The following is an 11,474-nucleotide window of genomic DNA, read 5'->3' on the forward strand; positions in this document are numbered from 1 at the left end:
CTATCAAGGATTGCAATCTTATACTCTTAAATGATCCAGCAGGTAGAAAGTCTTTTCCAAAGTGACACTGACATGTCCTGTTTTGTATATTTGTTGAGGCACAGTGGAGTCATGAGAATGTCTTACTGACTGTCACGCCTAAACAGAAAACTAAGCATGGCATAAAGTTTTTTAGTGAGAGTTTCCTCCGAAAATAACACAGTGAAAGATACCTTGTTAGTAATTGCATGAAACAATATTGGACCTAGCTAGCTGTCATCTCTGTGCATGATTCTTCTCTCATATTCATAGTCGTCATTAATAGCAAGAGACTTTCTTTGGGTGCAGTGAATTGAACACTTGGCTACAATGCCCATCACAACATAAACACACTGGACTAATGGATGCACAGTGTGGGCTGGTGTTTGATGGTGGAGTTTTCATGCTCCAAGTTTTTACATGCTGATTCAGTGGTGTGATGCCGGGCCCATTCACACTACAGGTCAACCAGTGATGACAAAAATATCAAATAAAAGAATAAATTAACTACATTTATAAATCACTTAACACAATAACATGCAAAATGCTGCCAATAAAATGTGTGTCATGATACGTTAAGAGTAACTCCGCACCAAGTCACTTAATCAGAAAAATCCTTTGTTGCACTGACCTTTTTTGGGCTGACAGTTTCAACTCTGTTGCACTACAAACCACACCCAGTGTGGTTTCCTATCACTGTGGGTGTGGACTGAAGTGTGTCTGTCTGTTGCACTGGTGCCAGTACCCAACAGTGTAACATTGTAGACAGTGCCTTGTTACAACAGCTGGATTTCAGTAAAAACAGAATTCTCAGCATTTTTGTAGTTCCTCTTTAAACTAACCAAGAACATAAAAAATAACTAATGAAAATGGTGGAGGGAGACTGCAAAGAGAGATTGAGCAAATACAATTGTATTGCAGTGTCAACTGCCTAAAAATGACAAGTGTAGACATGTTGCGAACCTTACACTGATCAATATAGAGTACATATCAATATAAGTATACTTGCCAATTAATTCAAGATGTCAAAGCTTTCTGTGATCTCTTTGACTCAAAATTAAAAGTAGAAAGCTCTTTGTTTGTAATGAGGCAGTGCCATTGCACCACTAAATCCATGTAAATCCTGTGTGTCGAGATGGATTTGCACTGAAGCGTGTGTTCACACAAGGAACTTCAAGCTCAAGGAACCCCCCCTCCTTCCCTCTCTTCTTGTCTTTTGGTCTCTTTTGACCTCTGATTTAGTTTGTGACAAGCGGGCACTACCAGCCTCAGGAATGGCACTACTCCCACGTCCACAATGCCATTTTGGGCCCATTTGGGGAACTGATGACAGAGGATGACCTAACCCGTATTGAGAAGCAAATTGAGAACCTGCAGGTGATGCACAAGGTCTCAGAAGTCGAGAAGGAGCTAGAAGAACTGGAGCGGCAGCTTCATCAGCTCCTACCAGTTTCTGCTGCCCTCAATCAAGGGCACTTCTCAGTCAATCCAAAACAAGTGCATGGCCAAGCTGAAGATCTTCCAGCCTGGTGCAATAAGATTTCTACCCTGCTCAAGAGTATGGCCATTCTTCTTGCCACCTTAGGGGGAAAAGAGATAGACATCTTGGATCTTATATGTCCTGGATATTCTCAAGAAGAGACAAGGAACATGAGCACAAGTCAGTCTGAACCAGCAGAATCAGTTGGCACTGGATTTATTGGACGATCTCAGTCCTTCTCCACAAGAGAGGATGTGGAGAAGGAGATAAAGCAGTGTGGAGTTTCAGTGAAGAACCTCAAGGCCAATTATGAAATTCAGAATCAGTCGCAGTCTGCAGATGACAAAGCAAATAGGGTGTACAAGCGCAAGAGGTCTCTCCCTGTGGTAAGTGAGTCCAGTTATCCTCCAGAGACAATTCGTGAGGATGATGTGCCCCGTCCTCCTGCTGAGGTCATTCAGCCACATACCAATGGAGATTTACCTCCAGTGGAGGAATCGGTCTTGCCACTTGTTGAAGAGCCAGTTATCATAGCATCTCACGCACCTAAGACATATGTGCCTTCTGAGGCGATGGCTCCAACTAACATCGAACAGTTCAATCAGGTGCTTTCGGCAGACCCCATTTTAAATAATGATCAACTAACAAGAAGCTTGGAAGTACAGACAGATCTTAGCTACGTCCAGGAGTGCATTGAAATGAGGAAAGAGAGAATCGTCTTCCTGTTTCTTGAACACTGGCGGAAGTACACTATCTCTGAATCTTATCGGACTAAATACACTGGCAGGAGAGGAAATCATTTAGACATTGGCTGGGAGGACTACAACCAGTTCAGTGCACAGATTGGTGAGGAGATGCAGAGTGAAGACGACAAGCTCCTCCTTTTTATGAAGTCAAAGCAGGTAGTAGGGAATCTGATTGGCCACTGGAGGACAATTATGAGTCAAGTGCCCACACGCCAGATCCGCAGGCTGAGTCGTGCCCAGATGATCTACTGGCCGGAGCACTTCTTGCCACATATCAACGGGTCAACTGTGAGCTACGAAAGCCTAACCCTTGACCTCTTCATGCTCGGATACTTCCAGCTGCTGGAAATGAACATGTCTCGCAGTGAGCGCAAATTCCGGCACCTCTTGTGCTACGAGATGTTTGACCGTCTTGGTAGCCATAAATGGGAGGTAATAAGGCAGTTTCACAGAGAGGTCATGGAGGAAATTGAGAAAGGGAAGCGAGACTGGGCAGATGGTTTTGAAGACATAAAACTCAAGTATTTTGGAGACTCTAATGATGGAGGAGGCATGATGACAGCTTCTCTGCGTTCCATGTCTCCTGAAATGTCCTTTATGCCAATTCAGGAGACACCTCCTCCACCACCTTCTCATCCTCCACCTCCTCCACCACCTACCCATCCCGCACCACCACAACCAAATTCTACTGCCCCACCAGCTTCACAATCAGAAGTTTCTCCATCTTCATTGCCTGCTGCATCCAAGGGTGGTGTATCTGAGAGTGGCCAGTGTGTGCAGCAGGCAACTCAGAAGGACTCGAAGGAAGCCAATGCTCAGGGGGATGTTAAAGCAAGCAAGCAAATGTCATCAACTGAGGCAGTGGTTCCAAACGGTACCAGTTCAGAGCAGGAGCGTGTGCAAAGCCTGACAACCAATACTGTGCAACACACTGATACAACAGCAAAAGCTGAGATGCTGCATGGCACAACTGAAAGCTCAGGACCAGACCCAGTGAAAGACGTTCCTCCCGTCACTGTTAAAATCTTAGAGGAACCTCATGTTGACAAACCTCCACCCAGAGATGAACATCATGAAAACTCAATCAAAGTGATCTATGAGCTAAAAGAGTTCAGCAACGAGGAGATCATCAGATACATTGATCGAAGCTTTGCTTTTTGGAAAGAGAAGGAAGCTGAGCTTTTTGATATCTAACAGCTTTGTGGATTAAGGGTCCAATTCGTCTGCACAACCAAAGAGGAAATGCATAGAGAGCAGGGACGTGGAAACCAACCTGCAAAGTGGAGTATGCTGAGAAAGGAAACTAATCTGGTCTGTTAGCTTTTAGGCCATGTCACATAAGGGACTTAACTGCAGCAAAGCAAGGAGCATCCACTTAGCTGGACTGACTTTACCAGCATATCCCAGAGTGGAAGAAAAAAAAAGCCTGTGATGTCAGGAGACACAGATTTGCTACAGACGTTTAGGTTGAATTGTGTTGAAGCAAGAGATTTTTGAATCTTGTATGATTGATTGCCATGGAACAACACTGCTGGTAAAACAAGGTTTTAAAGGAAAAGATTTGCCATATAAGTCATGAAGTGTGTTTGTTTAGGTCATCTTTGTAATAAGGGGCTTTGTTTATATTGAAGATTTCAGATTGTATTTCATGTTGACATAACCTTGGTGATTACTTTAAGTGATCTTTGTTTTTTGTTTGAAATCAAAGGCAAAGGAAACAGGTCTCCAGTGGGTTTGCAAGGGTTTAAGGTTACTTTGTGGGAAACAAATGGCCCTTGTCTTTATGTCTTTGATCTCGTGATTTTCTTACATACAATGTGTGCATTTCAGTAGAGATTACAAAGATTAACAGGAATAGAGGCCAAGGGAAACGCCTCAGAGTCTTTAACAGTTTCATTAGTAATTCAGAACTCAAAATGTAGCAATTTTTTGAATCAGAAAATGAAAGCATTCACTTGACAAAGCAATAATCATCTAATGAAACATCAAATTAGGAGTTTATAATCGTTTCATAAAGTCTGCTGTCTTTTTTGTTACTCTATTTATAATTCAAGTGTTTTGGAGAGATTTCCTTGAACTTTCCATAATTTGAGTTTGCTTTATTATTTTGGTTTCTACATTGCCGTTACAAATAAAGTTTGTTGACATTTTTGTGATTATATGATTTTAGTAGTTCTTTCCAAATTCATAGAGCTATAATTGTTGGCTTTATCTGAATAGAGATAAGGCAAAAAATATTATATATTACATGATCACACTGATACACAGTACATACCAATGAAAAAGCCAGTTTGCAAGTGTGAAACATTAAAGTCTTGGGTGTGTAATCCTTTGCTGCTACGCTTGTAGCAAGCGAAGAACCACACTATTCTCATAGTGTCTCCTCTGCAGCATCAAGATTACCTTCAAATAACCCTCTTAGCGCCACCCGCTGTCATGCTATCCGTGGCTTACAGGAGCCATAAGGAGGTTACAGTGAATCTTGATCAACTCACAGCCCAAACGGGAAGGCAGTCAGCTGGTAAACTTAAAGGCATATATATAGATTTTTAATTATGTACAGTAATTAAGATTTGGTGAATGGAAATAGCACAGTGATGAGTGTGTGGATATGTTTGTAAAACCAGCATTTAAATGTTTAATCTGTCAAGTTTTAAAGTATTGATAGGTCAACACAAAGTCCAGACAATGAAGAGCATTAGCAAATATAACAATCAGGAAGAATCATCACATTTGTTTCAACTTTAACAAAAACGTGTCCAGGCTACACATACGAAAAGGTTTTCAAGGTATAAATATATGCAGTGACAAAACTGGTAACAGGTAATACCGTACTGTTGATAGTTGATTTAACCAGAGATCAGATCAGGCATCAAATAGATGCCCCAGACGAGCCAGTATCGGCGTCTTTCAGCCTCAAACTGACTCACGCTGCGGGTTTGCATTCATGACCCACTCTGACCCACACACACAATAGTAACAATTTCTAAACATGTTCAGTGGCAGTAACACTACACATTCTGCCACCAACAACCTGCTCCTGATTTATCTATCATAATAATAAAGCATCTGCCTTAAATGTTAGTAGATGCAGTGATCAACTTAGCTTTTACTAACATTTACCAGATGATCATGGCTGATGGACATGAAATCAGAACTTTGAACCCGACATTTCACACAGTCATAGTCCAGAGTCGTATCAGTTTTGGCTGAATCATTGGGAACTTTGAGAAATCTGCATTATACATGTGCAGTGTGTTTATTATTGATTGTAATGGATGCTTGCCAAGCTAATGCCATGTATTGGCAACACTCCCTGGCTCACATGGATGTAATCTGTTGGCGCAACAGATGACATGAACTTGACCCAAAACTAATTCCTTTTCTGAGTCTGGTCCAGTATAGATCGGGCAGCAAAACTTTAATTCAGACAATTGGATTGACGTTTGTTTTTGAGAAACTGGCCCAGCGACCAGTGTAGCAATTTGAACTGATTTGAACCGCTTTGTTTGTTGCCATACATTTTTAGTTGTTGTGGAATTCATTGGCCACAAATTTCCACTGACCTCCCAAAGACAGCTGAGAGGATGGAGGATTATTTAAATTGCATTAATGTCAATGTAAGCGATTTAATGTGAGTTAAACGTGTAGTCTTTAACTGTAACATAGCTGAGCTAAAGGTTCAAGAAGTCACTGATACAATACATCCACTTGTGCAAGCTGGTTTGTAAGGATGCACAATTTGTCCCTACGTCATCACACTAATACCACATACTCTTATTTGTGTATAAATGTCTCTTGTTTTGTTGTTATTACATGGCTGGTATTGAATAGGGTAACAAGCTGATTAAATGATCCAAGTCTAAAATACACAACACAGTATAAAACCTTTTTGTAATCAAGTTACTTTCAAAATAAGTTTATTTTACAATGCCAGGGAGAGATTTCTAATTCAGTCACCTGAAAAATGAAAAATGAACTTTGTTGTCAGTTACCAAGCATTAGAAATGGGTACTGCTAACACAGTACATAAGTTTTGGTGACATGGTACATTAGTTTGACTGTATATAATGCAAACTGTTGGCTGGGAGGACTATGTGAGGGATATGACAGAGCTAAATAAACTTTCTTTGAATAAACTCATTTCCCCAAAAGTATGAACTGCAGGACGTCATGGATGTCATGTCCATGGCCCCACGACCAATTTGAAGGTAACTAAAAAGTAAATCTGTGACTCGTGTGAGCAGTGGGCAGCCTTATTATGCCAACACAATTCAAATTTGATCATGTGAACTAGTCACCAGTTTCAACTCTCTTTCCATAGCAAATCTGTAACCAAATTTTTGTTTGGATATTTTTTTTTTCTTGCTCCGTAATTCCCAGGGGAGTCATTAAAAATTCACTGTGCAGATAATCTTACCTGGATTCATGTTTGCCAGGGCAAGTGAAACGCTTTAGTAAGAGGTATGCAAACGGATAATGTATCTTGTCAGGCGAAGATGAGAAATCCAAGATGGCTGCCCTCTTTCTCTCCCCCTGCTCCACCTCCGATTACAGGCTGAATGTGAGAAAAGGATCCAGTTACTGTTTGTGTGCACTGTCTGAGAGAGCGTCCTGTAAAAAACAAGTCCTTTCCATTTAAAAAGCTGTGTTAATTTTATTTTAAAGACGAGTATTGTGAGCTCTGTTTGCTGTCGTAAGTACATAAATCCGTTTACACTGAACGATTTGACTATATGCAGTGTTCAGTCTCTTAAGACTTCCATTAAAGCTATTGCCCAAAATTGTACATTTGAGGATGTGTATATTGGTTGAACTAATAGGCTGCAGGCATGAGATGCATCAGTACCACCTTTGATTGTGACTGAGGTTTTCAAAACCCTTAACACAACTAAAAAGCTTTTTAAAAGTATTCTAACCACCCAGTAACTTGAGTTACCTCCAGTAAGCAGGTCAGTTATTTGGATAACTTTGCAGAGTAAGACTTGAATCAAACATCAATAAGAAGAAATCAGGTTTTATGTGTCTATTTCTTTTTCAGCTTTATAGCCCAGCGCTGACTGACAGCCTGAAGGGTTTGAATGTTTTCCCATAAAAATGTATAAATGGCCCCCCTATATTAAAAGGATTGTTGCTGATTGAGCGTGACACCTTACAGGATATTGATCATGTAGGATCTTTTTACCAGGTGATAAGGTCACTGCAGGGTAGTAGGGCTGCTGTTAAAATCTTTTACTGACTGGTATGGGCTCCCATCTTTGTCTCTCCCCTGACCCCTCTGTCCCTTCACAGGCCGAGGAGGAGGCTGCACGCCTGGCATCGATGCCAGCCTGGAGGAGAGACATGATGAAGAAGAAAATGGACGAAGAGAGGTGAGTAACGAAGCTGTGTTTTGTTTTTTTTTTGCATAATGTTAGTGCGCCTCTTCATACATATTGACTCAAAGAAATCCGGCTTTACAGAAACTAAATCACTGTAGAGCACAAAGTCTTATATCTGATAGCAGAACCAGTATATCTGGAACCACTTATCACAGCACAGCACGTTTAGAGATGTACAGTGTAACGTCTCTTGCCCACTGGAATTCAATGTAACTCGAGCAGTAACTTGCAATATTTTGTAAACCAAAGGTTTTCTATAAAAATGACAATTTTTCCACTTAGCTGAGGATGTAGCCATGTTCCCAATGACATTTTGAAATCTTCTGTACTTGTACAAGACCTAATCAAAACTGCTGCTTTGACTGACACGTGTGGGTTTGGTTTACAGTATTAGATAACTCAAGATGGCTTAATTATGAGATGCACAGGTGAGAATGTTGGAGATGTCTAACCTTCTTATTTCTTATGTTTAGAATAGATTAACAGTCTTCCTATATCTTTATGGTGCTGCCTTAAACATTTACTTGATTTTTGTGAAAGATGCTTTTAAATTTTTGCATACCTAATATATTTGCAACTACAGTCATCTCTGCGCAATGTTGATGATGTGGCCCTATCTTATTATTTAGTTAACATGTTGTTGCTGTTAGAGATATTTACCAGTTTTCTTCTTTTGCTTATGTTCTCCTGATGTGACAGGGAACAAAAGAGGTAAGACAAACAATGATTTATTCCATTTAGTGAACTGAACATAACATTGATGTTAGAAAATGATGAGAAAACAAGTCTGTTTCTATTCGATGTGTTGTCAAGGTTTCCATCTAGTGGCCACAGACTGTCCTTTCTCCCTACATTGGCCTTATTGCCATGGGACATAGGTGGCCCAGACGAATCATGGCCAAATGTTTTGACAGCTGTGTACTGATGTATAGTAACAAGTGAAACCTGCCTTTGAGTGTTATAATATAATGCTAATATCTATATATCTAATACTGATACAAAGGGAAACAAGGAGGTTTTAACTAACATTGCCCTGTTTTCTGAAACAGTAACCTATTATTAGGGAAAAGACTAATTTATAAAAACAAGACACATTGGAGAATCCGTAGTGTGCTAACCATTTCTATTGCAACTATATTATTTTGTATCATATAAACTACTTTATTGTGAGATTTGATGATTTCTTTCAAATAAAACCTCTTTAAAGCTTTGTGTACATTTCTAACTTCCCTAATGTTTCCTATCCTTTGTCCCCCTTTCTCCGTGGATGCGTCCAGAAAAGCTGAACAGCAGGCCAAGCAGGCCAAGGAGATAGAAGAGAAGACGGAGCAGGAGCGACTACGGACCCTGGGCTACGACGAGACCAAGCTGGCCCCCTGGCAGCGACAGATCATCCTGAAGAAAGGGGACATAGCCAAACAGTGAACTTGGCCCATTCCCCCCTCCTTTGTCCCTCAGCACTTCCCCACCCCAAGGCCTTCACTGAGCACCTCTCCCTCCCTGATCCTCCTCCCTGCACTGCACACTGGACAGTGGGGAAGAGCATGTCCCCTCTCCAGGACCATGCTGTGGTTGCTGCTGTCCACTCCAGCGTTGAGGCTCAACTTGCGTGAAACAGCAGTGCAACACCTCCAATGAAAGTCTCATGGACACAAACTTTTTGTCTCTTAGTGCTAACGATAGCTGTGACATGCACTGATTTTCCTCGCTTAAGACATCTGCTCTAAATGCATGTGTCCTTGACTAAATTAAGATTATCTGTAGTATCTGTATATTTGCTGCAAATCCTCACTTTCCTGCAAATCAATAGAGGCTTTTTCACATAGACGATTTACTCCGACAAAGATGTGTAATATATAGATGGGGGTAATGGGGAAAAGCCTGTCACCACATGTATATTTACCCTTTATTAGCCACAGTCACCACTATGTAATGGATGGAAAAGTAGCTCCGCATCAGTTGAGTAATCTAGTGATGGCATGGACATACTCAATAAAGACTCATTAAATCCTGAAGCAGCTAATGCATTCTGTATGTAGACGATATCACACCTTTATCATGTTATATAGCTAGTCATGAGATTTTTGTATCGAGCTCATAGAAGCACTTTCTGAATGGATTCGTTTTACTGCCAGAGTTGTAATCCTAACACTGCTCAAACTAATCTGTTTCTTTAGATAAGCTTGTTGTCATTTCTCTGTGGATCTGGAACATTGATATCGGTGTATATCTTATTTTAAATAATGTAAAGATGATCTAGCTGTGCAAATTTGAATTTTATTAATTACCACTGGACGGAATTGAATTTTTCTATATGTGACCTACATGTTGCGCTGTGGTGATCATGAATGTGAAATGTTGTGTGCATGTGTAATGTGGTGATGTATTATTAGGCACATTTGAGCCCCAGTGGACCCAGGATTTTCAATGAAAAACAAAAAGAAAAACAGTCCAATCCTGCTAGGTTTCTGTTTGAATATGACCTGTTCAAAGAAGAAAACATGCACACGAGCGGAGCGGCATCTCACACCAGACAGCTCATCGGCACACTGAATATTGCAAAAGTAGAGAAAAGTCACCAGTTTGTCCTGTGTCCTGTTCCGGCCTTTGTCCCACTTACCTGGAGGATAAAAATTTGATGAGCTGATCTGCTTACAGAATGCAGAGAGCTCGATGTACTGTTCTTTAGATAAAGCTATGCGTTTGTGATCCGCAGCCACTAGTGTGAAGAGTCCAGCTGTCTTTGGCCCAAACATCAGAGGAGAACAAGACTTCTGTAATCTACTGTATAAATCACTGTAGACATTCAGGACAATCACAAATGGCAGGTTGATTATTATACAGCTTATTTTATTCTTTTTTTCTCTGATCTAAACGATATCATTCAGTCCCAGGTTTTTGAAGCAGTACTAGGATTCAAGCATGGTTTTATCAGTTTGGGGCTTAATATGGAAAGGTGGGAAATCTGTGTTGAACGTTTTTTTTTTTTTGGTAGAACTGAGGGAGACACATTGGAAATGTTAGCAGAGCATAAATGTCCTCTGACATTCACCAGTAACTAAACCTCACATCCATCTTTTAACATATATGAATTCCCACGTGATAACTATTCTCTATGTTTACTACATTTATGCTGGATGTACATCTTTACAAATGTAGGGTATCGGTCCTGGTTGGGGAATTATTTGGAAATATTCTAATTCACTGTCATCGGATGCCATATGATGTTGAAATTGAAAATGATGTAAACGTCATTGCCATTTGAATTTCTATATATATATATATATTTCAACTCTGTATATAGTGACCCTATTTCAATTGTTTCCATATTGCATTATATTACATGTCTCAGCCTTGCTTGAATAGAATGATGGCTAATTCATGTGTAATTGTATTTTCAGACTGTTAAAAAATGAAGACAATAAATCTTGAATCACCCAACGATGTTCAGAGTCTACTTGTGTTGCCTCACACATGAACCCATCCACAATAAAATCCATTAGCATTATTAATTGATTATTACAGTTATTAAATTGTTAAATGTTCTGCTGATGTTGATTACTTTTTCTGTAATACTTTTTAATTATAAGTACAGTACAAATTACTCCCATAATATACTTAATATAACATAAGCGTGAAAGGAAATAAATAAATGCATAATAGCAATATTATAACTAATAAATACTCAATAAAAGAAAAATATGACACAATTCTTATCTCATGACATGCTTGTCACTGAGATACCTCAACCATTGCACCTGGACTCAAGATGTTGATATCTGCGGCCTCCGTTTTGTGCTTTTGTGTTGGAGTGATTTTTTCAGCTTTGAAAAAAGCTAGAGTAAATTG

General features: G+C 40.0%; 1 protein-coding gene across 5 annotated transcripts in view; it reads left to right on the forward strand.

The window, feature by feature from the left end:
- Nucleotides 1-11,063, forward strand: part of espn (espin) — a 42,520-nt gene extending 31,457 nt beyond the window's left edge. For 3 of the 5 annotated variants that reach the window (XM_030424193.1, XM_030424192.1, XM_030424195.1), the window contains 3 exons: nucleotides 7,537-7,616; nucleotides 8,316-8,336; nucleotides 8,903-11,063. In XM_030424193.1, the coding sequence (XP_030280053.1) occupies nucleotides 7,537-7,616; nucleotides 8,316-8,336; nucleotides 8,903-9,050 (249 nt within the window). In that variant the 3' untranslated portion in view covers nucleotides 9,051-11,063. The remainder of the gene's footprint in view (nucleotides 1-7,536; nucleotides 7,617-8,315; nucleotides 8,337-8,902) is intronic. The other 2 variants (XM_030424194.1, XM_030424196.1) reach the window with 1 other exon arrangement.
- Nucleotides 11,064-11,474: the final 411 nt, after the last annotated feature.

This window comes from Sparus aurata, chromosome 7 (assembly GCF_900880675.1).
Source record: "Sparus aurata chromosome 7, fSpaAur1.1, whole genome shotgun sequence".
NCBI classification, from domain to species: domain Eukaryota; kingdom Metazoa; phylum Chordata; class Actinopteri; order Spariformes; family Sparidae; genus Sparus; species Sparus aurata.